General features: G+C 50.8%; 1 protein-coding gene across 5 annotated transcripts in view; it reads left to right on the plus strand.

Annotated features, from left to right (window-relative positions):
- The window catches only part of Ctif (cap binding complex dependent translation initiation factor), a 269,187-nt gene that overhangs the window by 69,869 nt on the left and 179,588 nt on the right, over positions 1-19,730 (plus strand). For all 5 annotated transcript variants that reach the window (XM_032886116.1, XM_032886118.1, XM_032886117.1 and 2 more), the window contains exons 3-5: positions 6,248-6,319; positions 18,672-18,745; positions 19,203-19,307. In XM_032886116.1, coding sequence (XP_032742007.1) covers positions 6,248-6,319; positions 18,672-18,745; positions 19,203-19,307 — 251 coding nt within the window. The remainder of the gene's footprint in view (positions 1-6,247; positions 6,320-18,671; positions 18,746-19,202; positions 19,308-19,730) is intronic.

Consider the following 19,730-nt stretch of genomic DNA (forward strand, 5'->3'; position numbering starts at 1 on the left):
GGAGGGTCTGTGGTATAAGGCCAGTCTTCACTGCATGAGCTCTTTGAAAAAAGAACACTTGCTTGCATGCTAAGTTCTCAATGTGTACTAATTGGTGTGTGTGTGTGTGTGTGTGTGTGTGTGTGTGTGTGTGTGTGTGTGTGTGTGTTTTTGTTTCTCTCCCGAGTGAGCATATGTTAGAGTGGTTTGAGTGTAAAAGATCCTCCATGGAATCCTCCAGTGTTTGAACACTTGGTCCCCGACTCCTGCTGTGGAATCATTAGAAGGTAGAGACTTGCTAGAGGACATGACTCAATGAGAGCTGGCCTGGAGATTTGGTAGCCTGACCTCACTTCCTGTCCGCCCTCTCCTGACCTCACTTCCACCCTCTGCTTCTGGTCCTCTGGGATGGGAAGAGTCCCAGCCTTAGCTCCCATACATGAACTCCACCGGGATGAATCGCTCACCCTACAGCTGTAAGCTAGAACAAATCCTTCCTCCCCAAGCTGCTTTGTCAGCTATGGTCAGAGTGAAGAGGAAAGTGGCTAATACTTGGGCCTTGACCCTACCAGTCATCAGCTTTGATCTTGAATGAGGCTAATCTGAGGAAGCCTTTAACACTGGAAAGTGGGCATGTGTATCTTAACTGTCAGCTGCCCTACTCTAAGCATTGACCCTCCTCCTCCTCCTCCTCCTCCTCTTCCTCTTCCTCCTCTTCCTCTTCCTCCTCTTCCTCCTCCTCCTCTTCCTCTTCCTCCTCCTCTTCCTCCTCCTCCTCCTCTTCCTCCTCCTCCTCCTCCTCTTCTCTTCTTCCTCCAGTGCTCACTGTCCTTCCTCCTCCCTTCCTCATCTTCCCTCCTCTCTCCTCCTCCTCATCTTCCTCCCTCCTCCTTCCTCCTCCTCTTCCCCTCCCCATGGACCCTCCATCTTCCCTCCTCCTCAATTCCTCATCTTCCTCTTCCTCCTCTTCCTCCTCCTTCCTTCCAGCCAGTGCTCACATGGACCACCCCATCCTTGCCAAAGTTTGACTGTAACTGTTTTAATTATGCAATATCTTAATGTACAGCAAAGCACAGGGAATGATGGGATAAACATTTCGAGTTCAGAATAAACATTTATATTCCGATATCTGCGGAGTCTTTAACCCCACGTCCTATTCATTCCACGGTCTTAAATTAACACATAGATTGTAATATGAGGAGGGCCTGAAGCCATGTTGCACACATGTATTATTCCCTCTTGTACCATTTTCCCACGGGTCCTGGCTCCTTTACTGGATGCCCTCTGCCAAGAGGGTGCCACTCCAATCCCCTAGAGGGCTTTCTTCATATTCCAGAGGTGCAAGATGTGAGCCCATTGGCCCCGGAAGGACAGTTGATCCACGTGCAGGAGTTCAGGCTTGTGACTGAGTGTTTGAGAGGAGGGGGCCTACGATGCACGAGAGTCACTCCTACAGATTTAGCTGGGTTTGGGGGGAGGGGCGTCTACCCACAGCTTTCTAGGCAGCATCTCAGAGGGACAAAGAAAGCAGGCAATGCCTGGTAGGACATAAGAGGAAAGAAAATGTTATGGTTGGCACCCAGCCCCTGGCTGCAGGAGTTTTGGAGCCGAGTTCCCCAGGACCTTGAGGACCTTGAGGACCAGGGCAGAGGCATGCGTCCCCATGAACAGGCAACCTTGTGGAAACGAAACCCCAGGCTTCTGCATGGTGGACCATTCAAGTAAGAGTCCCTCAAGCCCAGTAGGTGATCGGGTGATCGTTCATGCTTGGTATCTCCCTCGGGTGTTGGCGATGCTACTCAGGCAGAACCACTGTCTCTGTTCTACTAGGCCCTGGGCTCGTGTCAGACTCGCTGGACCTGGCTCTGTAGACTCCATCACTGTTCCCCTTCCTCCACATTGAACACCCACTTTCTGCTGCTTGGCTCCAAGCTTAGATCCCATCCTTCATGTGTAACTTTACCATTACTAAAAAGCATGGACCCTGGCCCTGGCCCTGACCCACCACTCACTGGGCCAGGCCTGCATCCCTGGCCACCTCTACTGAGATACTGCCTGGCTCTGTCCATGGGGGAGACAGTACTGACTTCTGTTACCTGACATCAGTAGTATACCTCCAAGCCACCCTTTGTCTCTGTTTTGATTCTGCCAAGCTCTGGATCCCCCTTCTTTGGGAACCCTCAGTGTGTACTCGTGGGCTACCCACCCATCTCCTTCCCTTCCCAGCCCCTGTGGGGATAACGCTCTTCCTCATTTCTGCCTGACATCCTCATCCCCCTCCATACTGCTGCTGGCAGACACTCTGTTAGTTGTTTAGAAGCGATTTGGTGGGCACAGCAGAGCTGTCTTGCTAGGCCTGAGCCAGCTCACCAGGTGGCAGGCTAGCACACAGACAGACAAACATGTGTGGCACCTCCCTAGCAGGAGTTGTACTCACCTACAAGTGACCACTCTATGGGATGTCACATCCATGCTGTCCAGCCAGTATCTAAGATTCCTAGAGAGACACTAGCAATCACCTTCCCCCTTTGCTATGTCTTTCTTTGCATGGCTCCAGGGATTCTGATATGGCTGGGATGGCGAAGGAATGACAGACAGATGGACACACAGACACAAAGCTAAGGTTAGGGGTTCTGGGATCTCAGATGGAGAAAACTCAGCACCCCGGAAGTCCACCATGACTATTATATAGAGTTGAACAGAGAGGTAATATTATTGCTGAACAAAGAGGTGGGGTTATTATATACATTATGGTATACAGCTGGAGCAAGGAGATGCCTTTAGTTTACTGCAGTAGGAGCAACCTCAGTAGGGGAGCAGTGTCCAGGCTGTAAACGTCCAGCAGGGGGAGCTATGATGGACACTGTGTACACATGTAGTCAACACACACTAGTCCCCCAAGGAAGGCTTGGCCATCCCTCTAGGCCTGAGACTGTAAGGTCCTTGGCATGGTTGAGCCTATGTCAGCAACACACATTCACTCAGCTTCACTCAAAGCTTCCTACACAACCCCACGCTCCTTGGCTGTACCTACCCTGAGAGCCTCAGCTGGACTCCACCCAGGAGAAGAGTTGTGCCAATGTGTAAAGCAAAGGCATGCTCTTACAGTGTTTTAAACATTGTACACACGTACACACACACACACACACACACATTGCATGTGGATATATGTTTGTCTTCCCTGGATGTGTATAGGCACATACCTACATGTGTATGTACTTATTCATGATTTATATCTATGTGTATCTTCCTATGTATTACTTTTTGGGTTTTGAAATTATTTTAAGGGGTTGGGGATTTAGCTCAGTGGTAGAGCGCTTGCCTAGCAAGCGCAAGGCCCTGGGTTCGGTCCCCAGCTCCGAAAAAAAGAAAAAGAAAAAAAAAAGAAAAGAAATTATTTTAGACTCATAGGGAATGTGCAACAGTAGTTCCAAGTGTCCCCTATCACCCAGCTTCCCCTGATACAAATGTCTTATATAACCATGTTTTGAGGGTCAGAATGAAGACATTAGCAGGGATCCATGTCCGTCCTAAGTTCAGAGATCCAGATTTGCGTTTAATTTGTATGTTACTCTGTTTTCTAATATGTGCTACTTCCTTGGGTTTTCCTTTTCTTTTACTATCTCAACACTTTTGGAGACTCCTCTGCGATTTTTTGAGAAAGTCATTGTCTTCGTTAGGGTTTACTGCTGTGGACAGATGTCATGGCCAAGGCAAGTCTTGTAAGGACAACATTTAATTGGGGCAGGTTCAGAGGTTCAGTCCATTATCATCAAGGTGGGAACATGGCAGCATCCAGGCAGGCATGGTGCAGGCAGAGCTGAGAGTTCTACATCTTCATCTGAAGGCTGCTAGCAGAATACTGACTTCCAGGAAGGCAGCTAGGATTAGGGTCTTAAGACCACGCCCATAATGACACACCCACTCCAACAAGGCCACACCTCCAAATAGTGCCACTCACTGGGCCAAGCATCTACAAACCATCACAGTCAGTTATCCTGGTTGTCTGGTATTTTTTGTGATCACATTAAAACTGGTCACTGAGGGATAAAAATCCCTGAACACATTATTCCCTGCTCAGCATGACGTATCAGGAAGGAGCCCATCTGCTGCTGTGTCACTGTAGTATTGATCTTAGGTGGTCAAAATGGTGGCTGGGCGGCTTCTCCATTTTTAATTAGTTAATCTTTGGGGAGAAACGCACTGAGACAGCAGTTATCCGAACACAGGGAATACAATCCTGGGAATGTGTTATCCGTATTAAAGACCTAAGAGGCTAAATTACTAGAAATTAGCACCTACTTACAGGTCCCTTTTTCTACCTCTTAACATGAGGCCCAGGGAAGAAGCCATGTGCCCAAGCCTATCTGTTGAAGCCAGAGCAGTGAAGAATGCCCACTTGGTTCTAATTATGGCTTTAGAAGTGGAGAAGGAGGATGTCCCGGCTTCTCCCTTCTTCCCTGTCTTGGGGAGTCCAGCCCGAGTCTGAACCACCCAGGAACCTGAAAGGTGGCCACCTCTGCAGTACAGAGAGAACTGGGGATGGGTATGAATTGGCCCTGGCGGCTTGCCATCTCTCCAGAACTGTACTGTCCAATGCAGAATGACTGGCCACACAGAGTGACAAGCCCCATGTGGCTCATCCAATATGAGGTGTTCACAAAGAATGCTATGTAAAGGATGCCATCTAAGGGTTTCTGGTGCTGTGACATAGCATCTCACTTGGCTTATATGTTCACATTACAATATGTCATCAGAGAAATGGAGTCAGGGACTCAAGGCAGGAGCCTAGAGTTGGGAGCTGAAGCAGAGGTCGGGGAAGAAGGCTACTACTGGCTTTCTACCCATAAACCTGCTCAGCTTGCTTTCTTACAACCCAGACCCATCTGCCTGTGGGTCACACTTGCTCCCAGTGACTTCGGCCCATCTACATCAATCACTAGTCAGGAAATGCCCCCACCCCAAGACTTGCCTACTGGCCAGTCTAATGCAGACAGTTCCTCAGTTGAAATCTCTTCTTCCCAGATATGTCTAGGTTTGTGTCTGGTTGACACAACCAACCCGCACAAATGTCAAAGAGCTAACTAATGTCTGTTTTGTTTCTCTTATTATATAGCCCAAACTCAGAATCCTCCTGCCTCAGCCTCCTTCATGATGGGCTCACCAGCAGGGGCCCAGCCTTATCTCTTTATTATCTATTTAATAAAATTTCGGATGTGTTGCGTTATGTAACATACATCGTGAAACTTAATTTTTAAAAAAAAATCTGACTTCTAGGAAGTATCGTCAGGTCTGAGGCTTAACTCTGCCTTTTATTTCTTTCCTTGGAGTACACTCAAACTCTGCCTAGGGTACCTCAGTGGAAGGTACCTATCCTAGACATACTGTCCTCAGCCAGGGTGCCTGCACTGCTCTGCAGCCCTCCCATTCAGCTTCAACTGAGGCTGCACTCTTGCCGCTTGGCTTTGCCACTTAGAGTGGAGGCTGAGGTCAGTGCGAGGCAGAACTGGAGAGGTTGACTGATGTCGAACACTACCTGGTGGCTGGTTCGCACTCGGCAGAGGGCTGTCTTCCTGCTTTGGTATGTGTGTGCGGTGACAAGAGTCCTGGACAGCTTCACAGAGTCGCCCGGCATTGCTGTGACCGTTAAATAGATGCCAGCATAGGAGAGAACACATGCACTTCAGTGGTTTCCAGCACAGCTCATGGGGGTTGTCAAAATGCTGATCTTTGGCCCTAGCCCCACAAACTCTAGATGACCAATGGAGAACGAACCCCAGGGTCCTCCATATCACAGACTTTGGGGACTCCCGTGTAGGAGGTAGTCAGCCACATGTTGGGACGTTCCTTCACTTGCACTAGTCTTCTGAGAGCTGTCTGCGGTTTTGCCATGAGGCCCAATCTAGAGTCTTCCCAAGCTGTGTAGCCTCCCAAAAGCTACACACACTTTCTGCCTTCTGTTCTCACCATGTTCCTTAACATGGTGGACAGGCAGCACGGCTGGATCCTGGCCAGATGGTCAGAGCTTATCCAGAATAACTCGGTGTCATGTTTGGCTGACTTTAGGATGTAGTTTGGAACAGCATCGTTTTGTGAACTTGGCGTCCCCAGGCATATACCTAGGGAGTGCCTTGGAACTATGGGTCACAGCGGGGGGTGGGTTTGCCATTGAAATGCCAAGTTGGATTATCTAATGAGTTGCTGGGAGGCGGGAAGAAGGAGGGTGAGCTTGTATCTGCTGTCACTAACCCTTCCTTTCTGCCTGCAGTGGACTGCTGACTGCAGAGAGCAGCTAGATGGTAGCTGTTCCTTCTCCAGAGGGCGAGCTCCACCACAGCAGGTAGGGAACCAGCCCTGTGCTCCATCTGCAAGCTGTCACAGGTCTTGCTTTTCTGGGACCCTGGGCTGACTCTTGGGGATTAGGAGCAAGCAGAAAGATGCATACCAGAAGGTGCAGGCTTCTAGGAAGCCTCCCTTAATTCCTTTGCCACCTTGGAGTTCCCCCACCACAGCACATGGGCTCTGAAGACTGATTGGCAGTGGCTTTTTACATAATGGTGCACATTTGGCAAAAGAGGAGGATGGTGAGATCGCCTTACGTGGTGACTTGTCCTTTTGGAATATTGTGTGGCGTCAGGTGAGCAAACCGGAGTCAAGGCGCTGGCATTGGTGGACCCATAAGCACTGGGGGTTTCTTGGGATTTTGAACCTGACAGTGTACTTTAAAGATCCTTTTTCTGGGACTGCGAAAGGGCTGGGCCAGTACAGCATGTGGAGATCTTAGAGGTCTGGAGACCCCAGTCTACAACTGCCCTGGGACATGGGGTTCTCTTCCAGGCATTCTGACACTAAGCATTTGTCACAAGCCCAGAGGTCCTGTGGGGCTGTGTGGCCGGGAGAGAATGGAGTAAGTTGCTCCCAGAGAGCTGTCCTGATCGCCTGGGTGTCCTGCCTTCCCAGCTGGCCTCAATGATACCTTGTCCCTGCCTGTGGAAAATCATGAGGTTAGAAACTGAAGGGGCCCCAACCAAGCCCCACCCCAGACTTAGCCTTTTCCCACCTCGGACTCCACAGCTCCTTATCCTATAGTCGTGTCAGGGACACGTTGCCTAGCTCACGGGCTGTCCCACCTCAGTTCCTTGTGCTAGTTAGAAGTAACCCATTGCTGGGGATACAGCTCAGCGGTTGGGCCTCTGCTTAGCATGGGCAGGTCTCTAGCTTCCACCCCAGCCCTGTGGGGATAAAAAACAAAGCAACACACCCCATCTCTATTCTGTTCCAAAGACACATAGTGTCCTTGGCCCTGGATCATTCCTAAGGTGCGTGGCTTTGCTGCACCCTGTCTCTCCCAAGCTGTGGGGGCAGACAGCTATCTTGATGGTTCACTCTCACAACGTGGGTATAACTCTTTCAGTCTCAGTTGGGGTTGCTGTTGCTGTGATAATCGCCACGCCTAAAAGCATGGCTGGGCAGGAAGAGAGATTTTTCATCTTACGTTTCCATATACAGACCATCACTGAGGAAAGTCTGGGCAGGAACTCAAACAGGACAGGAACCTGGAGGCAGGAACCAAAGCAGAAACAGTAGAGGGACACTGCCCATTGGCTTGCTCAGCCTTCTTTCTTATACAACTCAGGGTTACATGACCAGGATGGGCACTACCCACAGTAGGCTGCCCTACCCCTAATCAATCGTTAATCAAGAAAATGCTCAACAAACTTGCCTGTAGGCCAATCTTAGGAAGGCGTACTCTCAATTAAGAGTCCCTCCTCCCAAATGACTCTAGCTGGTACGAAATTGGCCTGAAACTAATCAACATTTTCTTTTTAAAAGTTTTACGTTGATTGTACAGAGCGTTTGATTTGATTATGACCTTTCCGTAACTATGGAGATGTAACACTATGGCAGAGTGGAGGCAGGGGCCTAGATCCTGGTTTCTGTTTTGCTGCAAACTTAGTGGCCAAATTCTTCCTCCTTAGATGGAAACCAGAGGACTCTGAATGACCCCTGGGGGTCTTCTTGGCACTTCTGCCCATTTGTGGATGGGTAAACTGAGCACACAGAGGAGGGAGGCCTTGTCGGAGCTAGACTGTACACCTTGTACCCAAGTCCCTTGTCTACCCAGTATCTACAGGGCACCTCTACCTCCCTGTTGCAGCTCGTGAGCTTCCAAGGGAATCTGTCTGCCGGCTGAGGCATTCACCTCAAGCTAAGCTCTGCTCAGAGGCTCCGTCTCCAGTTTCTGTTGCCATCCCAGACTCTTCCAGCAGAGATAGGCTTAGATGTGGCTCCAAGGAGGGGCAGGGATCTAAGCAATAAGATGTGCATGTTTCTTGGTCAGTAGGTGTCTGGTTCTGGAATTTTCCAGGGTGGGGCCCTTCATTCTCTTACGTTTACCACCTTTCCTGAGACTCCTCTCTCTGCCTTTGCCCTCTCATCCTGTCACTCTAGAGGCGGGGGATGGCCCTGCATGGGGAGGCAAGAGTGCCTGGTAGCACCTTGAGCCATTGGCGGAAGGCATGATGTAGACTTGGGGACGGGTGACACAGGGCAGAGACACAGGATGCAGGAAGTCACTTCCTTCCTTTCCCTAGCCCGGCTAAGCGTTTCGAGCAGTCCAGCTGTTGAGCAAGGTCAGCCTGGCTCCAGCCTCCTCTCCGCTTGGCCTGCTGTTCTTGGGTGTGGCTTTTCTTCCATGACCCATGCTGTCCCCCGCCATCCCCCAGAAGCAGGAGTGCCACCTTGGGTTTCATCCCTAGAATCTTGTCTCTCCCCTTGGAGCCGCCATCCTGAGGAGACTATAGGACAACCAATTTAAACAAATCCCCGACCAACCGGCTCACAGATAAATGAGTCTTCGACTATTGTTATTCTATTTGGCCTTGACAGTTACTGGGGGGGGGGTGTAACCCCTAAGCTACTTTTTTAACTGTTGGCCCGGCTACCTCCCCAGCGGTGAGGTAGTCCTTCTGGTGCAGACTTTAGCGCTATAATACATAGCAACAGACCAAACCGAAGAGAAGACCTCTCGGGAGGGGTTAGAGCCCATCACAAGAAAGCCCCAGGTAGCTGGCCTATGGCTCCCCTGCCTTGTCTTGGGGCTTTGGAGAGGGGTACACCAGCCAGGCATGGGTATCCTCCCTGCATTATTAGCACACCCCCATTCTTCCCGACTGTACTGGGCTATGTTGACAAACATTCCCACACTAATTCATGCCACAGTTAAGCTGTTCTTGTACCCCACCTGCCCCCCTCAGCCATGTGACCCTAAGCAAAGGTGCATCACTGGACCCCATACCCCAAGCCCCTGCCATGGGGCCTTGCATTTGCTGGGCTCAGCAGCAGTGCTGACCCTGCCCCAAACTGGCCGAGGCTTAGCATACAGGAGTTCCCACAGACGCCTTTCCTTAGAACTCAGAGTCCCGGCTTTCTGGAGTTAGGGTAACAGGGTTGCTCTAAACACCCAGTTTACAGTTACTGCTAACTGTAGTAGCAGTACGAGCTGCTTCTCTGACCGCCACCCCTGGGCCACTGGTACCAAGGATACAGAGGTCATCGGGTGAGGAAGGAGAAGGTAGGGTGGGCTTGCCTTAGGCAAGCACAGCATTGCCTGACCCTGAACCAGAATCCTAGGGGTGGGTGGCACCCATGGGGATCAGCCATACAGCAAGGTGGTTATTTCCCTTCATCTGTGACACTCTTGTTCTTTGGGGATCTCAACTAATCTCAAGCAACACCTCACCCTCCCTAGATGTTTTCAGGCAAATCAGGGTAGCCTGCATCCCATGAAGTGGGAAGAAGGGAATCCGGGTCAATAACAACAACGATAAAAAAAGAGCCAGCCAGCCATTGCCAGAAACAGGGATTCAACTGTATCTTGCAGTTTGCCACCCTGCCTCCTCTTTCCAAGGGGCCACTACCACTAGTCATTCAGTGTCCTGGCTGTCACTGCAGTGGGGGAAACACATGGTGTCAGCTGAGAGGACAGTTCCTGAAAAGAGAAGCCAGTGGTGGTGCATTCAGGGACCTTGTCCGTGTGCAACCTAGAGGGGTCTGCTCCATCCATCCGTGTGCAACTGGAGGGGTTTGCTCCATCTGCCTCGAGTGCCAAGGGAAGGGAACAAGAGCATAAAAAGCAGCAGAGCTTCTGATTAGACCTCAAGAAGGACTTCCTGAGGACTTCGTGGCCCCTGACAGTTGGCTCTCACGACAATGGAATCGTTGCTGGGAACCTGATCGGCACACCTTCTTATCAGATGGTTGACAGCTCCTGGAGCCCTGGGAAATCTGGGGGAGTGTGAGAAGTGATGTCAGGCTGTGGCTGATGGCCCATAATCCCACCTTCTCTGGAATGACGGGTGTGGTGTGGGACATCCCAATAGGAGAGGCTAAGAGCCTTGCCCTCAGGTGACCCTGGAGTAACACTATTCTGTTCACCTCCTCTGCCAATAAGACATTGGCGTAGGTCTGGGTTTCTGTGCCAACCTGCAAGCTGGTGCAACCCCGACAGACTCAGAGGATGGCAGATGGCAGCTAGGAGGGCATCAAACACTCCAGTCCCCCCCTCCCCCGGCCCTGACAAAGGACAGACACAACCTTCTCATCTGGCTGACACCCAGCAATGGCAGGATGTGGTTTGTTGACAGTTAAGGAGCAGTTGGTGCGCTTGATACCTTAGTAAAAGCATCTGGGGCTTAAAGGTGTCTACGTATGAGGGGGAATTCCTCTCCATGTACGTATCTTGCTCTCTGTGGAGTTGGCACTTACTGAGCAAATCCATGTGCTTGGCCAACGTACAGCTGCAGAGCCTTCTGTGTCCTTGACTGCCTGTAAAGACTCATTAATCCAAAGTGGACTCCAGATGTGTACCTGAAGTACCCCCAACGGACATGACCCAGGAACTGCAGTCATTCTAAAGAATGTCCCTGTCGGTCTCCGGGAAGGACATGAGAACTGATCCCTTCCTTTGGGGACAAGTTGGTGGAAAGGGGAAAAGGCAAAGGGAGGATGAACGAAAAACGAAGTTGGACATTGTGTTGGAGTGCTGGGGTCGTGGGAGCAAGCACAGCTAGCAATGATGGCTCGAACTGGGTAGTGCCAGCCGGAGGGGCCGGACATGATGAACGCAGAGGTATCTGCTAGGCTGAGATGTTGGGACTGTTGTCCGTGTACGTGTACTTGTACATCTTATGTTTTCCTCTGTTGTTTTGCACGGCTGAAGTCAGTGCCTGCGTCAGTCACCACAGCCAAGTTGACGGTGCGTCGTGAGCAATCCCCAATCTTAGCATCAGTAAGTAAGTGGGACAGCCCACTGGGACCCAGCTGGATGGTGCCACTGCCTTTTCTGAGTTAGGTTGTCACTATTTAAACGGGCTGGTCTAAAACTCGCGATCTTCCTGCCTCAGCTTTCTCAGTGCCCAGATTACAGACATGTGTGCCACTATGCCTAGCTATCTAGCTTCATAGCTACCGATCTTACCCATCCGCTCATGGAGAAAAGAGCTCAGAGGATCTTGCTTTGGTGGCTCCTGCTGCAGGCCAAGGGCACCATCCATTTGTCTATGAGCTGTGTGTAGCCTTGAACACAAAGCTCTCATTCCATTCTTTTGCTTAAATGCTTGGTATCCCACCCATCGGCCCCTCTCCCTGGTAGAGCTGATGTCTCTCAGCAAGCTAGCGGACACCACATTGAAGTAGAGTTCAGTCTCGTAACACGAAAGCATCCTAGTTCTCATCGGAAGCCATTTGTCATAGCAAGGATCAGGAGATTCCGAACAGTGACAAAGATCGGTGATTAGTGCCACCCTGCGATGCTAAGTCGACCTTCATCAAAATTAAGCCTGTGCCCTGGAAAAGACCACACAAAGAGGGTGAAGGGGTGAGCTATATAGGCAGAGAGAGAGTGTGCACAGCCCACATCTGACAAAGGGCTTGTAGGGTGTAGAAGGAATTCTCACAACTCAGTAGTTATCCCATGAGAAAGGCTTGAAATGTTTGAAGAGACATCTCCACTGAGGAATTGCAGACAGGAACTGAGCACACAGAAGATCCTCCCCACCACTAGCCCTCGGAGAAATGCAAATGAGACGTCACCGTGCTCTGACTGCTGGTGAGAATGTGCAGCTGGGGACGTAAGACACAGCCAGGCCACACGTTTGTCGGTTTCCTTAAAAGAAAGAAACAAAACCTTTGAGAACCGTGGGATCCAGCCCCCGTTCTCTCGGGTGTTTGCCCCAGGAAAATGAAGGCTTTTATTCACACAGAAACCTGCCCTCAAGTTCGCGGCAGCTTTTCCTGAGGGGGGAAACTGAGAGCATTCTGTGCTGCCCGGCCTTAGGTCAACTTGACACAAGCTAGAGTCATTGAAAGGAAGGAGGCCTCGGTTGAGAAGATGCGGCCTTAAGATCTGGCTGTAAGGCATTTCTTAATGAGTGATTGGTCCACCTCATTGGTAGTTCCATCTCTGGGCTGTTGGTCCTGGGTTCTATAAGAAAACAGGCTGATGAGGCCAGTAAGCAGGGCTCCTCCATGACCTCTCCTTCAGCTGCTGCCTCAGGGTCCTGCCCAGCTTGAGTTCCTGCCCTGACTTCCTTCGATGGTGAATTGTGGTTGTGTAACCTGAATAAACCCTTTCCTCGCCCAACTTGCTTTTGGTCATGATGTTCCATCACAGCAAAAGTAACCCTAACTAAGACACAGCCCAACAGTTCTTCAGTGGTGATAGTCAGCTCCCTGGTGCTCACCAATGGGAAGTGGCCTCTGGCTACGACAGCGCCCTGGATGATTCTCCAGATCGTGCTGCTTGGGAAAAACCTAGTACCCTACAGCTGCACACTCCACGATCCATTTCTGTAACGTTATGGACGTGAGGAGCAGGTGGTTGTTGCTAGGTGTTGGAGAGGGAGTAGAGGCACGAGAGAAACTGCTGTGGCCAGAAAGGGGCCCACAGAGGGGGCCCTGTAGTGATGTTTCCTGGATGTATCAGTGTCAGCATCTTGAAGGTGACCCCCGAGCTATACTTACATGCGTTTCCCCGTTGGAGGGGAGCTGGAGTCTGTATTATTTCTTACAAGCCCGTGCCAATATATATTTCTTACGAGGTCAAGCAGCTGTTTAAACACAGCTTAGCTTTTTAAAGTGTAGAGCCCTGCTTCTTCAGAATCTTTTGTGGCGTGTCAGCATTGCTAGCCGTTAGGAAAAGGCAAGGTAAACCCACACTGAGATATTATTGCGCTCCTCTCAGAGTGGCCAAGGCAAGTGGAAATTCTCAAAGTCAGGAGGAAGAGGTTGGGCACCCGCTCCCTCCCCACCAGTCCTCTGCCCACCTGCTTTAGGTAGACCCCGGCTGTCTGATCTCCATTTCCTGCTCAGCCTTCTGTGGTTTGAGTCTGGTGCGATGAGAACCAGAGACGATAGTGGGGCCCTACCGTTTCAGTGGAGCCAGGAGTGGCTTGTGATGTGGCTCAGCCTGGGCAGACTCAGCTGACACAACCCACTTAAAGCTTCAGTTGCATTCAGATAGTAGGTGGGAGGGCTGGCCTAGGAGGAATACCCTGGCCATGGGCTCCAGCCTGACTCCCCCTCTCCCTGCCCTTTTGAATGGAAAAGGAGCACAGAGAGATGGGCAGAGAGACCAGGAGCTCCCAGTGAAAGGACTAGACGCTCCTTTTCCTCACCGCAGCTCTGTTCTCTGCTTTGGCCATCTTTGTTCTGCCCCTGCAAGGTATTGAACATGCCTAGTTCTTTCGCACTGGCATTTGGGTGCTGTCCTTGGTGTGTGTGTGTGTGTGTGTGTGTGTGTGTGTGTGTGTGTGTGTGTGTGTGTGTGTGTGTGTGTACACATGTGTGCACTCTCCGTGCCTGTGCATGTGTGCATATGTACGTTTCTGTGTGCACATGAGCTCCAGAGGGCGAGTGCAATGGATGTATAGTGACTGTCTTTGGACCTGGTCCCCTCACCTCCCTCCACAAGTGTCCCCTTCCTTGTCTGTGACGGAACACATCCAAGTCCCCCGCAAGCCTTTAGCAGCAAGCGTTTGTCAACTGCAGAGTTCCACATTTGGCCTAGGAGGTAACTTCAGGCTCTTGCTTCCTGAGCATCTCATGTGCCTGTGAAACCTGGCATAAACCAGCACCTCTCCTGTGTCCCACGGCCTGCCCTCTTCCCCGATCAGGAATTGCCTGTCTAGTCTACATGCCATAGTGGCATGGGGAAAGGGCCACAGTGACTTGGCTGAGGCCCCATGGAGCAGGCTCAGGCTTAGATTCTGTTTCTTCTATCACCCCAAACCATACTGCCAGCTGAAGGTGTCCCTGGCCCTGTGTCCCCTAAACTGGCAGTTTGGGTAGCCAGACTTCTCAACTCAAGGCTCTTGGTGATGGAACCATAAACTCTTCTTCCCATTCCTCTGACCCCACCACTGCCCCCAGCCCCCATAAGGCAGGGACTATACCTTCAGGCCCCTGAGTCCACCCAGGACCTAAATCTCTGTTAATGCAATTGTGTGGGCTGTAAAGGAGTCAGGGGTCAGGGCTCTCAGGTTAATTCCTGGGGACTTGGCCTGAGAAGTGAAGAGAATCCAGTGTGGCCGCATTTTGCATCAAGAGCAGAATGGGCTGAGACCGAAAGCCTGTGAGCTGCTGAGTCACCAGACAGCGCCATGTGCTTCTCTGTAGTGCCTGGAACCAGGGTCTGCTTAGCCAAGCTTCTGGCTACCTGACAGCACATCACCCATGGGCATCCAGGGCCAGGGCTGGTCTGAGGGCTTCTCCCATTGTGCATGCAACAGATATGCTGGGCGAACCCAGCATACCCCCAGACAGCCAGGCACACCCCCAATTCTCTAGTTAGAGCATTACCTTCAATGTTCCTGATTACAGGAGAATCCTCCTGGCGTCCTGTGCTCTGTTCAGCCAGGTTCTGCCCAATCTCCTCATGCACAGCCTGGAATTTTCACCATGTCCCATGCCCAATGCACATAAACACGACTTGCCACATGCTGGGTATTCAAATGGCCTTGTGACCATCCATTGTTCAGGGTCCTCACTCCGTCCTCTCCTGCACACGCCCTTCCGGGCCCTAACTCCTAATAAGCTGCTGTATGCTGACGTTCCCATAATTTGCTAACTCAGCCTGTCCCAAATATTTGATAAGGAGCCTTTATGACTACCCCACCTCTACAGTTCCTTCAGACCCCGAAGGAATAAGGACACGTTTCTAAAGGTGTGTTCCGAACAGCTCCAGATGAACTACATTTGAACTCCCAACACGACCCTCCAGAGCTATTCTGGCATCTGAAAACCCGGGGATTAGTCTTTCTGGAGCACCCCAGGGAGCTGTGCTGGGAGCATAGAGGAAGGGGTCAGCTCCCACACGGAAGCACGCACTGCAGTTCCCTGCAGTGTCTAAAGGTCTGGAGCCACAGCTACTGGGGCGCTGTGGTGTCACTGAAAATGTGGAACTGGACTCACCACAGGGAAGACGCCTACTTGTGCTAGATTATGTGGGGGAAGCGCTCCCCCGTGTTTCTGATCCAGGAAGGGAACTCTGTGGCAGAGAGGAAGCCAGTCCCATGCATTCTTCAGCCCAGAGTGACCTCTGAGCTGCCACAAGCAGGAATGATGTCTAAGCCACACAACGTCCCTTCCTGTTACCCATGTGGCACTGGGGAAACCGAGACTCCCAAAACAGGAGGATTGTGAGATCGGGATGTGCTGGGATGAGCCTAACCCTAGGCTCCTTCCTCTCTGTCCCCATGTGACGGTCACTTCTCTGTGCACATTATGGGGTAGCATGGGGACGGCAGCCGGCTCCTGGTATGATGTTTCAGAAGTTCGGTAGCCAGAGTCTGTGTGCGGCCCCCACCACTTTGTACTTCTTTAGTGCCTGTGAGCAGTAAGAGGAGTGAACAGATGACGCGTGTGTCCGTGTATCTAGGGATGGTGTGTGTAGTGTGTATACATACAATATATGCTGGGTATTCATATGGTGTGTGATGTGTGTATGTGTGGTGTGTATATGTATGACATGTGTTATGCATATGTACATTGTGTGCAGTATGTATATGTATGGTATGTTGTACAATATGTATGGTCTACAGTGTGCATATATGTGGTATAGGTAGTATATATGTATGGTATGTGTATATGCATAGTGTGTATATGCATAGTATGTATTGTGTGTGATAAATGTGTGTATGGTTTGTGGCATGTATATTGTGGTAGTGTGTATATGTATAGTGTGTGATATGCATATGTATGGTATATGTGATATCTATATTATGGTATGTGGGGTATATATGTATGGAATATATGGCATGTATATGTATAGTCTATGTGGTGTGTGTATGTATGTGTATATGGCATGTACATGTATGGTATGTATGCATGCATAGTATGTATATATGGTATGTGTGGTGTGTGTGTTTATATTGATATATTAATATATTGTTGTGTATATATATCTTAGGGTTGCTATGAAACTTAATAACCAAAAGCAACTTGGGGAGAGGTGGATTTATTTGGCTTACATTTCCACATCACTGTTCATCATTGAAGGAAATCAAGACAAGAGCTCAAACAGGACAGGATCCTGGAGGCAGGAGCTCATGCAGAGACCATGAAGGGGTGCTGCTCACTGGATTGCTCCCCGTGGCTTGCCCAGCCTGCTTTCTTATAGAACCAGGACCCCCAGCTCAGGGCTGGCCCCACCCACAATAGGCGGGCCCTCCCCCATCAATCACTAACTAAGAAAATACCCTACAGGCTTGCCTGCAGCTGGATCTTATGGAAGCATTCTTTCCCATTGAAGTTCCCTCCTCTCTGGTGACTTTTAGATGGTTGTCAAGTTAACATAAAGCTATCCAGTATAATATATATCATATATCTGTAGTATGTATATGTCTGGTATGTGTGGTTTATATATGTATAGCCTGTGTGGGGAGTGTGTGTGTGTGTGTATGATGCATGTGGTGTGTATATGTATGGTATATATACATGTATGATCTAATATGGTATATATGTATGTAGTATATATATATGTACAATATGTGTGATAGTGTACATATACAATCATGAACTACATAGTGTGAAGTGTCAGTTGGCGGCATACTACATGCACCACACTGGGCTCATAAGAGTGTAGTGAAAAAAAACCTTTCTGTTACCTAGCAACATTATAGCCATTGTTTTGCCTCATACAAGGCATTTCCCACAGCGCTGTGGCAGTGCCTTTACTCTGGTGCTGCGATGCCAAAATCAGAGCCCCGGTCATGCTGGCTGTGTTTGCAGCATGGGTTCATGCTGTAACTGAGAACAGGTCCTCACACACCAGCTCCGTGGGGAGGGTGCATGGTTCCTCCCACACCAGCTCTGTGGGCAGGGCTGTGGTCCCTCCTCTATGTTGGGTCAGCAGCTGCCCAAGTACATATGGAGCCTGCCCCTTCCCACAAAAGTTGGGGGCCCTGAGTAATGGTGGGTCCTGAGATGGACCAACCTGCATAGATAATCAATAGATTGGGTCCTACCAGAGGACCTGGGACAGCACCAGATATCTAAGCATGAGGTCACAGGCCAGCTAAGGAAAAGCAAGGTGTCCTACGGGTCCAGTTCTCCTGGGCCAAATAGAGCACTGGGTCATTTTCTTTAATGTCCCCTCCCATTTGACTTCTGTAACCACAGCTTAGTTTTTTCTGTCCTGAAACTTTGTGTAAATTAACGTTATACTTATAACTGCTTTGTATTTCCTCTCCACACTGTCTGTGGGGTTTGTCTGTCCAGTTGTGGGCCGCTTGTGTTTGTTTATTCTCGATGAGTGGCATAGTCCAATCTGTGAACACAGCAGCTCTTCTGTGTGGTCAGCTGTTGGCAGGCATGTGGGTGGCTCCCAGCCCAGCACTACTGCAGCCAGCCTGCTGTATCCTCGTGTGGCTGTGTCTAGGGTTGTCTGTACTCATCTCTGCTGTAAGCACGAGTTTACACCTAGGGATGGCTCCTGTGGGACTTGCGCAATGTTGGACGTTAGGCTTAGGACATGGATGGGGGCCGTCAGAATGAAGTTGGGGATTGGAGGGTTTGCTGGTGTGATCAGCACCCCAGAGGGCAGTGACCACATTATAGAAACGTCGCCAAGTAAAGCTTTTCCCGTCTATGGGGTGAGCCATGTAGGAAGCCTCCAAGGACACAGGCCACAGTGGGTGGAAACGGGAAACGCAGCCTTGGTCTGTGGGGCTTCTCGAGAGGCAAGGCATTAAAAAGTCCACTCCTGCGTGGATGCTTCAGCATGCCTGGCTTACTGGAGCCACCAGCCAGGGAGGAACCACTGTCACCTTTGTGGCAGTGGCACTGAGTGCTGGACAGTCGTGCAGAGTGTCTGCTGGGTACTGAGGCATTGAGATGAACCACAGGCTTCAGCAGCAGAGAGGTGGGCATGTCCTGGCTACACACCTCTGTAAACACCGTCTCAGTGAGGGCCTGTGCGCGGGAGGAGCCCTGCAGTCTCCAACAGTGTCCTGCTGCTCCTCCTGCAATGTTCCCGTGGGTGGCTCACTCCAGCCTCCACCCATGCAGGCTAGCCAGCCCTAGGTGTCCGAGAGGGGCCCCCTCAGGCTTGGTCCCACTGTCAACCTCTACCCAGTTGTTTTCAGTGTCCTGGTCCCGGGAGTAATGCCAGCCCCTCTCCTTGTCTCTTTCAGAATGGCAGCAAAGACAACTCCCTGGACGTGCTGGGCACAGATATCTGGGCTGCCAACACCTTTGATTCCTTCAGGTAACTTCCTCCTTTTTGTCTGATGTCCAGAGCTGGTGAGGTCCCCTGCCACATCAGGACTTATAGGGCAGATCCAGTGTGGAAACAGGGAGATGAGGCTATAGGGAAGGAGGACCATTCGCAGAGGCTCCAGAAAAGGAAGAGCCAAAGGGCAAAGGGCAAAGGAAGACAGGAAGACTGAAGGGGAGGGAGAGAGCAGAGGAGGGACTGGAAGGGGCAAACATGGCATCCAGCCCACATTTGTGTTTGGGAAGCATCTATTTCCCCACAGCAGAGTTGAAGAAAGGTGAAGGCCCAATACCTTGGGTCCCATCCCAAGTGGGATCTGGACAGACCTCAGGTGTGGGTGCCCTCCCCACCCCGCCCCTACCCTCCCCGCCCACTGAGACTCCTGCCTATCCTGTATGAAGGTTTCTTGTCCCACGTCTTATATTTGTTGCTCTCCCTCGCCCTCTAGTGGTGCCACCTGGGACCTGCAACCTGAAAAGCTGGACTTCACCCAGTTTCATCGGAAGGTCCGCCACACACCCAAGCAGTCCCTGCCACACATCGACAGAGAAGGGTAAGGACTCTGGGGTGGGGGACACGGAGAGAGGCGCTCCTACATGGAGCGGAATAAGGGGGGAAAGCAGGGCTTTGTTCTACTGTACAGGGGAAATGGAGTGACTCCATGACCTAGGTGTCTTCCCTGCTCAGCTCAGGACTGCAGGTAACTGGCTTTTCAAGAGAATTCCTCCACCCTCCCCACCAACCCTTGTGCCTGCCCCTGGCACAAGGTTCCGTAAGGTGTGAGGTTCCTTCCCCGGAAGCTATGCCCATCCTGTGCTTGGGTAGGCAGCTTGCAGTTGCTTGCAGCCAAGGATAGCTATGAATGGAAGCTCGATTCAAACGTGCAAACTTCCCTAAGACACTCTGAGGTGGGTTGTGGTTTTGTGTGTGTGTGAACTTGATTTCACTTCACACAAGCTCCCAGGGAGATCCTGAC

Source organism: Rattus rattus, chromosome 15 (genome assembly GCF_011064425.1).
Source record: "Rattus rattus isolate New Zealand chromosome 15, Rrattus_CSIRO_v1, whole genome shotgun sequence".
Lineage (NCBI taxonomy): Eukaryota > Metazoa > Chordata > Mammalia > Rodentia > Muridae > Rattus > Rattus rattus.